The 15934-nt window shown below is 41.9% G+C and overlaps 1 protein-coding gene across 2 annotated transcripts in view; it reads left to right on the top strand.

The window, feature by feature from the left end:
- Window positions 1-10164: 10164 nt before the first annotated feature.
- The window catches only part of FGGY (FGGY carbohydrate kinase domain containing), a 395820-nt gene continuing 390050 nt past the window's right edge, over window positions 10165-15934 (top strand). For both annotated transcript variants that reach the window (XM_040978475.1, XM_040978474.1), the window contains exon 1: window positions 10165-10387. In XM_040978475.1, the coding sequence (XP_040834409.1) occupies window positions 10190-10387 (198 nt within the window). In that variant the 5' untranslated portion in view covers window positions 10165-10189. The remainder of the gene's footprint in view (window positions 10388-15934) is intronic.

Raw genomic sequence — 15934 nt, 5'->3', positions numbered from 1 at the left:
TCTGTTCTGGCGGTCAGATTCACCAGTGGATGACATGAACAGATTCAGCCTGGTCTGCCCCCGACCCAAGCCAAATGCATGCCAGTGGGACACTTTCTATGACCTCTTGGCTGTTGCCTTGCATGTTCCTTGTGCTGACCTGCAGGGTCTGTGTCCTGCCAGAGGAGTTGCCTGAGCTCCTCCATCAGAACCCCTCCGTGTGCCAGGTTTCGCGCATGTCAGTGGGTCCATGTGCCAGTTCGCCTCTTATCCTTGTAGGAACAGTGGTCTTTCCTAACTGGCCATCATCCCGTTCTGGTTCTTGCTGTAGAGTGTTTCGGTGCGGCCACGGTCATCCATGCCCCCATATAGCTTGTACATGGCTAAGTTGAGGTTGGGACCTAGCCTAGTCCGCCCCACATCCACCCTGGTACCCCAGAGCACCAGAACGTGTTAGTGTCTGGCCCGGCCCGGTACATCTTTTCCCAATCCACATTTGTGCCAAGGGAGAGGACAGCTGTATCCAGATCCTGCCGCAGCCCCGTCCACCTGTCATGACCTCTGCCTTAGACTCTGTGGCTCAACTTTGTGCTTAATGTGAACCAGTTGGAGCCAAATCCAAGCTGGGCATGTCCTGTGTTGCACCCTGTGTTCCAATCATACTAGTGGGCTAAGGTTTGCTTGGTCCGAACATTCATCTCTCAGTCCCGCACTTGCATTAGGGTTTCATGTCCCGGTTCCTGGGAATCACCAGAAATTAGTGTCTCACCTACACTACCGCTGGTCTTACTTTTGGGTGTCCCAAAGCACCTATTTCATATCCTCAAAACCCCAGAGCTCGCCACTGGGCAGCCAGCAGGCAGAGCCTGGCACCACTTGGTGCACTGGACGCCCAAGGCCTGGGTCTCTGCCCCCGTCTCGCGACGGACGGGGGCTGTGGCTGGGACGCCGGCATGGTTCGGGCCGGAAGGGGCGTTCCCATGGAGCGCCACCTCGCATGGGAGTTTAACCCCGCCCCTTGTCAGGAGACGCGAACTGCCCAGCCTGCCCTGCCGTCAACCAAAAGCTGACGGGGGCAGAGGGGAGCCAGGATTTGACCCCCAGCCCCCCTCGCCAGCCCTCGCGAGTACCCACCCGCGAGGGGGCTTAGTTACCCCCGGGCCAGGAGGATGCCGGCGTCCCTGCCTCCGCCGCAAGCGGTGGAAGCTGTGGCTGGGACGCCGGCATGGTTCGGGCCCAATTCCTTAACTTCTTAGAGTCTTATTTCCTTACTGGCTTAATATGTACCATAATGTATGTTTACTCTTCATGGGTGTCTGCACTTAGTATTAAGCAAAATATTACCTATCTCTTAGGGTCTTCCTCTGATCACTTCTAAAATACACACAAATACAGTCATTTCTGGAGTCATATTGAGGGCTCAAGGAAATATATGCCATTTTCACAATTCTTTAGCATTTAGTGTGTATTCAATGAGTAAATTTTTGAATGGGCAAATAGGAAGAAAAACTTTCTTCCTGGAGCCATGAATACTTACTTTTTTTTTTTGAAAAACCTTAATTTATTTTTTAAAGAAAGAAAGTTGTACGTAGTCAAAGAATACCGTAAGATTTAATACATGTATATGTTCTATAATGAATGTTCAGCCAGGATAAATGTATCTGTCTCTTTAAATATTTTAAACATTTAGGATTTCTTTATTGTGAAAATATACTATTTATTTGAAAGTTAGTATTACAGAGTAAGGGAGAGACACAGTAGATACAGTGAGAGGGAGGGAGGAAAAGAGGAAGAGAAAGAGAAAGATTGATCTATGCATTGGTTCACTCTCCAAGTGGTCACAATGGCTAAGGTTGGGGCAGGCTAAAGCAAGAGCCCAGAACTCCATCAGCTCTGCCATATGGGTTGCAGGGATGCAAGTGCTTGGACCATAGCCTGCTGCCTTTGCAGATACATTGGCAGGGAGCTGATTGGAAGTGAAACAACTAGGACTCAACTGGTGCTCATGTGTGATGCTTGCCTAGTAGGCACAAAATTAACCCAGTGAATCACAACAATGGTCCAATGTGTAGTCCTTTAAAATAGAGAAATATATATTAACTGTTTTTACAGTCATCTGTCTATATATGAGAAACCCAAAACTTGGTACTTGTAATGTTGCTTTATCTTCCTTTTCCTCTCCAGTCTCTGGTAACTACAATTATATTTTTAGCTTCTATGAGGTCACATTTTTTAAGGCTTTATGTATGGGTTTCCATTTCTTGGCTGTTGTATGAATAATGTTGCAATAAACGGGGGATGCAGATGTCTCTTTAACAGACTGATTTCATTTCCTCTGGATATAAAGATACCCATTAGCTGGATTGTTGGGTCATGTGGTAATTGTATTTTTAGATGTTTAAGGAAACTTCATTCTGCTTTCCAAAATGGCTGTACTAATTTACATTCTGTTCCACACTATGTAAGAGTCTCTTTTTTTCTATTTCCTCCCAGCAGTAGCTATCTTTTATTTTATTTGATAATATCCATTATGAATACATTGAAGGTTATCTTATTGTGATTTTGATTTGCATTTTTCTGATAACTATTAGGCATTTTATTTCTGCCTTTGACAAATGTTTGCTCCTATTTGCCCATTTAGTTGAAGATTTCCTGTTTGAAAGGTGGAGTAACAGGAAGAGACAGAGGGAGAGAAATCGTCCTTCTGTGGTTCACTGCACAGGTGTCTACAATAGCCAGAGCCAGGCAGGCTGAAGTCAGGATCCAAGAATTAGACCGAAGTCTTCTTTGTGGATGTCAGGAACGCAAGTACTTGGGCTTTCTTTTGCTGCTTCCCAGATGCGTTAGTAGGGAGCTGGATCAGAAGCTTGGGGTAGTTGGAACTTAAGCCAGGCATTCCAGCAGGGAAAGAGAGAATTCCAAGTGGCAGCTTAGCCTGTTGCTCTGTGGTGCTCATCCTAATTAAGTTTTTGTTTTTGTGTTATGTGAGGGACTTATTATTAACCATTTTCAAATGTATAAACTGCAAGTATTTTATTTTATAGGTTTATCTCTTTATTCCATTTATTATTTCCTCTTTGGTCTTATGATATCACATTTATTGATTTTGTTTTCTGCAATCTTGAAGTCTGAGCAATAAGCTTTCTCTGTTTTGAGTCCTGAAATGTTGTCTCTTTTGTACTATATTCTCATAGTTTCAATGCTTTGGCCTTATAATTTGGTCTGTTCTTCCACAGGTGGACATCAGATTTTCCTTGCATGATTTCTATATTTTTTAAAGATGCATTAATTTATTTCATATTAAGAGAAAGGGAGACAGGCACACAGACAAAGACAGGGAGATCTTTCATCCATTGATTCACTTCTCAAGTGAATTCAGTGGCAGGAGCTGGTCCAGGTCTATGCCAGAAGCCCAAAATTTCAACTGAGTCCTCTGAATGGCTGGCAAAGACTCAAGCACTCGGGCCATATTTTACTACTGTCCCAGGAACTTTAGAATGGGGCCAGATGGACGTTAAGCAGTTAAGGATTTGAACCACATACCAATATGAAATTACCAGCATTTCAAACAGTAGTTTAACCCACCGTGTCACAGTGCTGGCTCTTAATATCATTTGAAAACTGGCCGACTTCTTTTTTTGTTTTGTTTTGTTTTAAAGATTGGTTTATTTTTATTGGAAAGACAGATATACAGAGAGCAGGAGAAACAGAGAGGAAGATCTTCCAAATGTTTATTCACTCCCCAAGTGACTGCAATAGCTAGGGTTGAGCTGATCTGAAGCAAGGTGCCTAGAGCTGCTACTGGGTCCCCCATGCAGGTGCAGGGTCCCAAGGCTTTGGACCATCCTCGACTGCTTTCCCAGGCTAAAAGCAGGAAGCTGGATAGGAAGTAGAGCAGCCAGGATTAGAACCAGCACCCACATGGGATCCTGGCATGTGCAAGGTGAGGACTTTAGCCACTAGACTTCCATGCCAGGCCCGAAAACTGACCTTCTTCTAATGCATGACTTTAACACCTTTGTTAAAGATTGGTTGACCAGATAGTTGTTAGCTTACTTCTGGAGACTATTCCATTGGTCTATATATCTATTTTTATAGCAACATGAAAGCTCTTTCAATTACTATAGCTATGTAATATATTTTAAAGTTAGATAATGTGCTGCTTCCTTCTTTATTCTGTTTACTTGAGATTGTTTGGGCTGTTTGGGTCTTTTGTGGCTACATACAAAATTAGTAGTGCTTATTCTAGTTCTGTGAAAAATGCAGTTGATATTTTTGATAGAGATTGCACTGAATCTGTAAATCAGTTGGGTATTATGAATATTTAATAATGTTTATTGCCCAGTTGTGAACATGGGATGTCATTCCATCTCTTTGTGTCTTCTTCAATTTCTTTCATGAACGACTTAGCCATTTTCATTGTAAAACCCCTTTTCATAAATTATTCCTAAATATTTATTTTTATGGATCTTGAAAGTTGGATTTTTTGGGCCCAGCGCGGTGGCGCAAGTGGTTAAAGGTCCTCGCCTTGCACGCCCGGGATCCCATATGGGCGCCGGTTCTAATCCCGGCAGCCCCGCTTCCCTTCCAGCTCCCTGCCTGTGGCCCGGGAAAGCAGTCAAGGACGGCCCAAAGCTTTGGGAACCTGCACCCATGTGGGAGACCCGGAAGAGGCTCCTGACTTCTGATCGGCATAGTATCGGCCCATTGCGCTCACTTGGGGAGTGAATCATTGGACGGAAGATCTTCCTCTCTGTCTCTCCTCTCTGTATATGCGCCTTTCCAATAAAAAATAATAAAAATAAATCTTTAAAAAAAAAAAGAAAGTTGGATTTTTTTTCTGATAATTTGTTATGGATGTGGCACTGACTTTAGCACTTGACTTTGCATCCTGTAACTTTGCAAAACTTGCTTATAGGATGTAATAGTTTTTGGTGGAGTATTTGAAGTTTTCTCTATATAAGATTATGTCATTTGCAAACAATGACACTTGTTTTATCTTTTATGATTTTAGTGCACTTTATTTCCTTCTCTTACCTAAATGCTTTGAATAGAACCTCTAGTACTATGTTGAATAGAAGTGGTAAAGGTTGGCATCCTTGTCTTTTTTTCTAATCTTAGTAAAGGTTCAGCTTTTGACCATTGAATCTGATATAAATTGTTGGCTTGTTATATTTGGCATTTGTTATATTGGAGTATATTTCTTTTATATCTAATGTGTTGCTAGTTCTTTGTTATCATGAGTGCATGTTAAATTTTGTCAAATTACTTATCTCCATCTATTGAAATGATCATATGATTTTTGTTCTTCATCTTGTTGGTGTGGTGCATCATGTTTATTTATTTCTGTAAGTTGAATATCCTTGCATTAAGAGGGTTAATCTCATTGATCATGATACTTAAGCTTTATTGTCATTTGATTCAGTTTGTCACTATTTTTTTTGGAGGGAGAGGGGACTTTGGCATCTGTATTCACAGTACATTTGTGTGTGTGTGTGTGTGTGTGTGTGTGTGTGTGTGTGTATCTTTGTACTGACGTGATGCTGGTCTTGTTGAATGAGATTGGAATCATTTACTTTTATTTTCTCACTTTGGAATACTGTACGAATTGCCATTAATTGCTCTTCAAGTGTTTGGTAGAACTCAACAGTAAAGCCTTCTGCTGCTAGTCTTTTCTTTGATGAGAGATTTCTTAAATTAATAATTTAATATGGTTCCTCATTTTTCTTCTGATTAGATATTGTATTTATTTATAATTTTGAATTTATGGGTTTGAATCCTGTTGTCTTAGTGTAGACAAAACTTGGCAATGATTTTTAACTTTTTAAAGATAAAGCACTTCATTTCATTTAAATTTAAAATTTTTTGTTCTTTGTATTATTTGTGAATTGACTTATTATTTTTTATTTGACTCGGTTTTTTTTTTTTTAGTTGTTGCTTTCTTAGTTCCTTAAGGTACAGCAAAAACTTCTTTATTTGAGACCTTTTGCTTTTTTGATGCAGGCAATGATTTCTATAAGTTTCCCTTGTAGTATTTCTGTAACTGTATGTTGAAGTTCCATTTTCATTCATTTCAGTAAATTTAGGTGTAATTTTCTTTGAAATTTGTTATGTGATCTGTTGGTTATTCATATATAAGTTGCTTAATTTCTGTGTGTTTAGTTATTTTATTTATTATTCATTATTCTGTCTAACATTTAGTTACTTGAGGTTTTTATTTTTATTCTAGCTTTTTGTTATTCTGGTTTAAGGATACTTATTCTCATTTGTTGAGGTTTATTTTGTGACCTATCATATGATCTTTCCTGGAGAATCGTTTTTCTAAAGGTTCATTTTATTCTTATTTGAAAGGCAGAGTTAGAGAGAGAGTGAGAGAGCGAGAGAGCAAGAGAGTGAGAGAGAGACTGTGCGCTCGCGTGCGTGCGAGAGAGAACCATGCATCCACTAGTTCATTCCCCAGATAGCCACAATGGCTGGAACTGAGCTAATCCCAAGTCAGTAGCCAGGAGTTTTTTCTGAGTCTGTCATCGTGGGTTCAGGGACTCCAAAAGTTGATCCATCTTCTACAAATTTCCCAGGCCATAAGCAAGAGAGCTGAATCAGGAGTGGAGGAGCTGGGACACAGACTGGTGTCCATATTGAATGGTGGAGCTGCAGACAGAGGCCTAGCCTACTATACAATGGTGGCAGCTTTGAGCTGGAGAATCCTACACATGATGTTGAGAAGAATATGTATTTTGTAGATATTGGATAAAATAGTCTGTACATATCCATCAGCCTCAGTTCATATAGGGCACTATCTGCTTCTTTGCATTCTTCATTAATTCTCTTCTGAAAGTGCGTTTTCAAAGCCCTTAAAATTTTGTATTAGGGTCTGTCCTTGTGTTAGAGTCTGTTTTTCCTGTTAGTTAGTATTTGTTTTATGCAGTGGAGTGCTTTCTATTCATTAGCATTCCTTTCTTTAAGCTTTTAAAAACCCCATTTAAAATTTCTTCTAAGCCAAATCTAATCTGATACATTCATTTTTCTTTGCCTCCTCTTGGAATGTTTTGGTTTTGCCTCATAACTGAAATATAGCATTATGGGGCACAGTATTCTTGGCTGGCAATTCTACCTTCAGCACTGCAGAGGTCCCATTAAACTATCCCTAGCCTATAAACTATCTGCCAAGAAGTCTGCAGTCGGCGGTGAATTGGGGTCTTCAATGTTTTGTTCATTTTATCTTGAGGATTTGAGAATCCTCACTTTGCTTTTTAACCTTGAAGAGTTTGCTTTATATTATGTTTTGGATAGACGGATAGACTTGGTTGGCTCAAGAGTTGAATTTGACTACCATCCTGTCCTTTGACCTTCAACCTTGCCATTCCTAGGTAGATGTGACTTCTCTAGACTTGGTACCTTACTGTTGCTATGCTTGAATATTCTTTCTACCTCCTTGTCCTTCTCAGATACCCCTTGAATCCTGAGTATAATTACTTATGTATTTGCTGTTTGCATGATGTTCCAAAGTTTCTGTAATCTCACTTCATTCTTCTTGAATCTTTTATTCCTTCAAGTATGTATTTTCAAATAGCTTGTCTTCAAGACTACTGATTCTGTTCTGTGTTTGATAAATTCTTATACTAATGACTTCTATCATGATTGTAATTTCACTTGTTATGCTTTTCTGTTGAATTAGCTTTCCAGTCTCTCTTAGAATGTTAAAATATTTCTCCATGTTCCTTTGAGATTTTTTGAGTTTGCATAAAACATCTATTTTTAAATATTTGCTTGAACATTTGAAAAATTTAAATTCATCTATGGTTAATTTGTGACACCTCATTTTAATTTTTTTCAAAGATTTATTTTATTTTTATTGCACAGTCAGATATACAGAGAGGAGGAGAGACAGAAAGATCTTCCATGCAATGATTCGCTCCCCAATTGATCTCAAAGACCGATGCTGCGCCAATCCAGAGCCGGGAGTCAGGGGCTCTTCTGTGTCTTCCACGCAGGTGCAGGGTCCCAAGGCTTTGGGCCATCCTCTACTTTTTCCTAGGACACAGGCAGAGAGCTGGATGGGAAGCAGGTCTGTCAGGATTAGAACTAGCAACCACATGGGATCCTGGTGTGTTTAAGGCGAGGACTTTACTGCTTAGGCCACTGTACCAGGCCTGACACCTTATTTTGTTTGTTTAGCAAATTCATGATTTCTTGGAACTTGGTGATGCTTATTTTGAGGTTTGATACCCTTCATGTATTGAAGAATTAGTGTAATCTGACTTTATACATGTCTGTTCTTCCAGACATTCTGTGTGGCTCTGGGCAAATCTTATACATCACTAAAAGGATACTAAGTCAAAGCTTGTTGCAGGTTCACTGTTGCTGTGTTTTTATTGCATCATTCCTAAAATATTTTCCAAGCTTGTTTCTGTCCCAAAGCTGTAGTAACTGTGTTGTTCAAAATGAATTGGAGTAATGTCTAAAAAGGGTTAGTTCATCCTTACAAACCTTGCTTCTGTAGCGATTATAGGCCTGTTGAATTAGAATGTATCTAGAGCCTACTGAGACCAGTACAACTGGAGCATAAAACTAAAGCTCACCCTGCTATAGTTGATATACCAACTGTTCAGTCCCAATTCTGTCAGTTAATTGTGCTGGTTGGTGCATATGACTAGTAACTGGGGCTATTGAACCCAACTAGTCTTAGGCAGGCCCAACAACTCTATCAGCATGGGCCTGGGGTTGGGCACAGTTAGAATTAATATCTTCTTAATATTGCATTTTAACAGCTTGGAACTGGGTCATGATATAGTCCTGTGGTTCCTTGCTGTCTTTCCAATGTTACAAGGCCCTGGGTCAGTGAGTTGGCGCAATGCAATCTTGAAATTTCATCCTAGCCCTGTGTGAGGCTGATAGTAACACAATACAAATCATTCCACCAAGATTTATGTTTCTGCCTAAATTGGGATAGTAAGCATAGTCTGTTTATGGGCACTGGTCTAGTGATGGAGACTGTTAGAATCTGACCAGCTCAGGGCTGAATGCTAACACACTTCCCTATGATTTCTTGTGATCTTCTCAAGTTCGGGGGATAGGTGATAAAGACACCCCATTACCTACCCATGCAGTCACTAAGTTGGTTGATACCAGGGTGTCATTATCATCAGGCACAGTGAAATTTCAGCAGTGCACGCTTGACCAGCAATCAAACATCCTGAAATAAGTACGTCCCAACACAGTGCAGGTCTCTGCCGGATGAAGGGACTAGTCTAGAGTTTTCATCTGCAGCATTGGCCTGATGATTTTACACTTTGTTTGTTGCATCCCATGATCATGGCTTGGTTCTAAGGTCTAAGAGCAATTCCTAATCTCCCTCTTTTGAGCTACCATCAGAGGCTTGAGTCTTGTTCTGCTTTCTGCTCTTGTTTATGGGAGAAATGGCAGAGGCGAGGTCTCATGGCTATATGGAGGGATCAGATGGTCAATCTGCAGATATGGGTCTTGGGGCTTGGACCATGTGTCTCTGTTCAACTCCAATTTTTGTCTAAGTGGCATTAGGAGTCAAATCTGAAGACTTGGCTGTTTCTCCTATATGTGAGCTAAAGTATCCTTTCCACATTGCCATAGTTGGAACTAGAGTTGGGGGTTGATAATGAAGACTATTTCCTTTCTTGATTTCTGCAATGCAACTTCTCTTATTATTTTTCTAATACCAGACATTGTAGTCTTTCACCTGTTTCCTACAGCTCTTGTGAGGGTAACTTCGAGCATGATGAACTGATCAAATTAGTGTTTCTTGGGCAGTCATCACTGGAGTGTCCAACCCAACCATTGTCCTGCTCCATTGGTTCTGTGGTCACTGTCTTTGTTTATTTCAGTTTGCTGAGAATAATTTAATCTCTATTGTTTCCAGATTCTAAATTCTTCTGCAACCTTCTATTTGTCCTTAGAGCACTCAGTACAACTCTGCTTAAATAATTATGCAATTAAATGTTTAATGTTCTTCCAAAAATGGAAACTTAATGTCTGAGGCCTGTCAGTTTTGTCCACCTACCACTGAGAACATGGATTATTAGCACACTGATAGCATTGAAGTTTTGTTGGATGAATACATTTTAAAAATGCTACAACATTGATAACTACATTCCTTAATTTCTACTTCTAATATGTTTTTTAAACTGTCTTTGCAGATTTTCTTGGCCTTCACAGATTTTTGGCATTGCTCACAATGTCTGGCGAACAGGAAACAGGGAGCTACTATTTGGGTGTGGATGTTGGAACTGGCAGTGTCCGAGCAGCTCTGGTGGACCAGTGTGGTGTCCTTTTGGCTTTTGCAGACCATCCAATTAAGAAGTGGGAGCCTCAGTTCAACCACCATGAGCAGTCCTCTGAGGACATCTGGGCTGCATGCTGTGTTGTCACAAAGGTATGGACAAAAGTGTAGTGCTCTCTCCTTGCACATAATCCCACCTGCTGTGAGCCTATTGCATGTCTACCTGGTGCCAGCTATTACACTGGGGTGATGTCAGGTACAAAGCAGAAGGAGAGATAACCTTGCTTTCCAGGAGCTCACTATCCAGCAGCAGGATGGATAGTTAAAATACAGTGTGCTGAATGGTATATTGAAATAATGATAATTGGAGCTAAGGAAAGAAACAACCTGGAGAAGATTCTGGGAAGGGAGGATCAGGGACACAGAAACTTATTCTGTGACCAAATTTGGAAACAGTCTTGGATAATGAAAGCTAATGTTTATTGTGCCTTTGTTACATGCTAAATGCTGTGTAAAAAATACTAGTGTGCATTGTGTAGAGAGGAATCCTTACAATAACCCCACTTCATTAGAAAGGTTAGGGAATTTACTTGATTTTGTACAGTTGGTAAAGTAATAGAGGCAATACTGGGGCTGGTCATTCTGACCCTGCAGCTGTGTATCTGTTCATCAGTGGTCTCAGAAGTGGAAAAATGAGGGGAGCCACATCTTGAGCAGAGGCAACAGCAGCCTGTGTGAGAGACACCAGCGTGAAGTCGTGAGATGTTCTAAGAAAGCACTGAAGCTGGGCACACCAGAAGTCTTCAGTCTGTACCAGGCACATGCTCATCTTGAGTCGCTTGAGATTGATGTAGCTCACAGGCTTGGGCAAGGAAGTGATGCTAGAAAATATGTTTCATGTTTTGAGTTTGAGTTGGCTGTTGATTTCATATCCTTGTGATTAGAAAGGGCAGAAATCTTTTTTGTCCCCCACATCCCCCGTATTTTTAGAAGGAAAAGTAAGATTCTCGATGCCTCCTTTCCCCAGTTCCCTAGTTTAGTTCTTTAAATATTTATGAGGTGCTTGGTAATTTGCAGATGGACAATTCACCATGCTGTCCTTATTGATCAGTCTGTTTAAACTTTAATGAGCTCTGAGCTGCTGTTAGTGCCCCTGGAGAAGAAGGTCGGGAGAGGAGCTGGGGGGTGGGCAGCACCAGAGCATTATACAGAAATCAAAGGAATCAGAGAGGCATGTCTTCTCTTCTGCCTGTTTAATTGTCTTCTTCTCTCCCCCTGTTTCAGCCCCTGCATTGGTGAGAATCTTCTACTCTTTGCCCTTGGGTCTCCTTTGTTCTTCTAACATATAGCCCTTCTTGCCATTAAGGAAATTGTCAAGAAGAAAATATAATCCCCTGATGAAAACCCACTTTAGAAAAGGTCTACTCTAAGTACAGCTTGGTTTAATGGGAGATTTTTAATCATCTCCCAGTGGCAGCCAACGTATCATCTGTTTGAGTACTGTTAGCCACATAAGTGCTGTAGGCATTGGTCCTTAATGATACTATCTCACTAAGCAAGCTTGAATAAAGCTCTTGGGTCTGAGGCCATTGCCCTCACGTGGAGTATGGATGTGTGGCTGTGTGCCAGAGGCACTAGGATAATCCTGTCACATCTACTGGGAACCTCATTGCTGGTGTGAAACTTAGGAAAGAAAGCCTTTCAGTGTATGGGAAAGGTAGCACTGCATGCAGGGCATAGATTCAGCAGCCAGACAGCTTATTGATACCCCAATTCCAATATCTTGGAAACTTTCTGCTGTTGCTCAAGTTACTTTTACATTTCTAGCCTCAGTTTTTCTTATCTATAAAATGGGATGATAAGAAAATCTCACTCTCTACTGTGGCTGTGATGATTGAGGTATTCAATGAGATTCTATCAGGAAGGAGGGGAAGATAGGTGGACAAACTGTTTAGCCAGCAAGGATCAGCTGAATGTCATTCTTTGATTTGATGCTCAAGCATTTGCTGGGCAGCTACTAAGTGCTTTGTGTTCCTGTTCTTTGCTAAACACTGAAACTTGTCTAGGATAGATATACAAGTTCTCCTAAAGACAAAACAGCTAAATTTCATAATACAAAAATCAACACAGATTTTGCCAATGAAGTATCGTTTCGTTCTAGGTGAGTACTAATTGTAAGAGGGGGTTTCTGGAAGTTCATGGCCTGGGCTGGCACTGTGATGTAACTGGTTAGGCTTCTGCTTGTGACCCTGGCATCTTTTATCGTTGCTGTTTTGAATCCTGCTTGCTCCATTTCTGATCCAGTTTCTGAAAATATACATGGTGAAGCAACAGAAGGTGGCTCAGGTGGTTGAGCCTCTGCACCCTTGTGGGAGACCCAGAAGAAGCTCTTGGCTCCTGGCTTTGGCTTGGCCCATCCCTGACCATTGTGGCCATTTGGAAAGTGAATCAGTGAATGAAAGACATTTCTCTCTCTCTCTGACTCTACTCTTTCAAATAAATTTTAAAAAATTAAATATCGATATCAAAAAGTTGATTAAAAACATGCCTTCTGTTTTAATTTCTTTTTTCTTCCAAAGTTTCTGAAGTTTTTTTATAAGTGGATGGTTGTCTGGAAAAGGGAGCAAAAAGATAATGGCCCATGTGGAACTAAACAGCAATGTCCAGCCTCTTCCATTCTTACAGTGTTTTCTGTTAACAATAAACTGTTTGACCATCATGTAAAGGGTAATAGGGGATGGGGTTGTTATTCCAACAAGCTGAAAAGCAGGACTAGAGATTTAAGTGCCTTCGTCAGTGTCATCCAAGTAATGTGTGATAAGACTGAACAGAGACATGTCAGATCTGTGCCTTCTCTCCATCTCCAGCCCCTCATGCCCTCGTATTTTGTTTAAATTCTTCTAAGAGCCTTACTAGTCTTCTCTATTTCTTCCTTCCCTTATTTATTCTATTTCTTGTGAGGGGAGTGTTTTTTTTTTTTTTATTGCTATGCTAAGCTGATTGTGTCACTCTTATGCTTTCCATCCCTTCAACAGCATCACACTGTGATTTGGACAGAACTCAAAATCATGGCCTTGGGGGCCCTACATGGCCGGCCTCTATCTTCCTGTTGTGGCTTCACTCATGATACTTTCTCCAGGGCTCTGCATTCCTGTCACACCCACCTGCTGTTGTGCCCTCAAACATACCATGGGATCTCAGCTGAGGAACAGCATACCCTTTCTGCCTTCCATCAGCTTACTTAGGTCCACACACTCTAATACTGCAGTGGCTAGCCACATGTGACTGCTTCAGTTTAAATTAGCTCAAATTGAATATAATTTAGCACTCACTTCCTGACCTTTTGCAACAGAGCCAATTAAGTGTTCACAGCCACCTGTGGCTGGTGACTGAACAGAACCAATAATGCCATGATTCCATCACTGAGGCAAATTCCACTGAAGAGTGTTGCTCTGATTGTGAGCTCAAAAGTGAGTTCTTCAAGAAAGATTTCTTGTTTTGGTTAATATCACCTCCAACTATACCTTACTTCAATCTCTAAATGTTTTCATGATATTTTGTATTCTTGTTTCATGAAACTCCACATAGTTGCAAATCTATTGCAAACCTCCAAATAGTTGCAAACTTTTTGATTGCTATTTAGTAATAAAGGCATTATATAAACCAAGCATAGCAATACAGATGAAATCTGATCAAAGTAAAATAAAGGATAAAATGTTCATCCTTTGGGATTTGTTCCTACTTTCTCTACTACATTTTATGCTGTAGGATGGCAGGAACTATGTTTTGCAAAACATAGGGCCATATCTAGAGTCAGAACATGTGAAGAATGAAGGATCAAAAGAAATTGGCGTCGGCCATCCATTCTCACCTAATGGAGAGGTAAGGCAAAACAATAGCTCTTGAGAACCCTTAAAAGGAACATTCCAGACTGGGGGAGGAGTAGCATGGGCAAAAGCACTGAAATGGGGATGTATGGGTCCATTCCCACTGGAACAGGTAATTTATGGCATGAGTTAGGAGAAGAGATGTTGGAATTGTTGTTTTATTGTGTACACAAGGGAGGAGGGAGAGATGGCTGCTGCTTGCTGTCAAACTACATTGGTGCCTGGGGATGGGCGATGGTTCTTTGATGATGTGTAGACTCTAGTGTGGGGAAGAGTGTATCAAGGGTGTTACTCAAGTGATTTTGATAGCCTTGAGACATTGTTGGTTTTATTGCTCTGTGGTTGAGAAAATCCTTCCAGGCTCTGTTGGTTGATAAAGTCTAGTTTATCCAAAGACCCAGGAACATGCTACATAGCTTAACCAGCAGAGCCGTCCTATCTGTTCTGCTTTCCATCCTTTGATGGCCCAGAGGAGCTGGTTGTCATGTTCCCTGGTGTGCATCTGGACAGGCTGTCTACCATACAGGCATCATAACTGAGGCGGCCCAGGCCCAATATATGCACTCTAAGTTCGGACCACAGATCCTGTGTTGCTAATATCTGAGTCCAACAGAACAATCAGGGAATTCCCTCAAGAAACCCTGCCTGGGATGACTTCAGACTTGACTCTTGTGTGCACTAGCCAGCCGTGTAGGGCTACTGTATGGTCTGCCACCTATACCAGCCAGTGCACATATCAGTGGATGCAACAGCCTCAAGGTTACACTCCAGCCCAATATCTCACGTGAACCAATAGCTGCTATGGCCAATCCACCCAGACCACCACAGACTGAGTCCTTACCACATACCAGAGGGTGCTGTGGCCCAGTCAGGGTGACCCACCCAGTAAACCCCACTAGGCTTACCCCAAGCCACAGTTTTTTTTTTTTCATGTGCCAGCCTCCTGCTACAGCCTATCCTGGCCTAGCCCACATCCCACTTGGCTCTCTTGCACACCAATTGCTGCTGTGGCTTAGTTCAGCCTGCCCTGCCCCCAGATCTGCTCCTCAGGTATGCTGACAGGTGCCACTACCTTGTCCAACCTTGCTGGCCTACCCTAAGCCCGTGTTCTTGTACTTACCAGTGGTAAGTACAGCCTAGCAAGAAAGTGCCCACACTTCTGCTACCAGGCATGCTCCTAGCTCTGGATTTTACACCTGCCAGGCAATACTGTGGTCCAGCCTGACATGACTCTCACCTAGTTCCAGAATTGCCAGCTGGTGATGCATCCTAGTCCACCTGACCTGTACCCATTCTGATTCTCATGTGCAAGTAAGTCTTGCAGCCTAGCTCGCCTGACCTACCCCATCCTAATCCCAACCAGTGGAAACAACAGTCCAGCTAGGGAGTCCCTTAAGTTGTCCTATTAGGCTTGTTCCCAGCCTTAGGTGTTGTGTGTGCCAGCAGGTGCTGCAGCCCAGTTTGAGATGGCTTATCACCAGTCTCAGCATTCATCAGTAGGTGCTACAACCTTGCTAAGCTTGGCCCGTACCCAGTCCCAGCTCTTGCTGGCAGGTGCAGCAGCCTAACCTAGCCTGGTTTTCCCCTACTCCTAGATTTGACTCTCATGGGACCTGACAGATGCTATGGCCTAGACTGGCCTGTCCCACATCCAGTTTGGCTCTAATAATCAACAACAAGTGTTGGAACTTAGCCCAGTCTGCCCCAGACCCAGACCCAGACCCATCCCACATGTATGCCAACAGGTGCTGAAGCCTTTTCCAGCCTGGTCTACCCAAAGCTCTGGTTCTCCTAATCATCAATGGGGGCTGCA

This window comes from Ochotona curzoniae, unplaced genomic scaffold (genome assembly GCF_017591425.1).
Source record: "Ochotona curzoniae isolate NIBS_2020 unplaced genomic scaffold, NIBS_Ocur_1.0 contig_291, whole genome shotgun sequence".
In the NCBI taxonomy this organism is placed as follows: domain Eukaryota; kingdom Metazoa; phylum Chordata; class Mammalia; order Lagomorpha; family Ochotonidae; genus Ochotona; species Ochotona curzoniae.
Note: the sequence above shows the minus strand (reverse complement) of the source record. Positions and strands in the feature narration are given on the sequence as shown.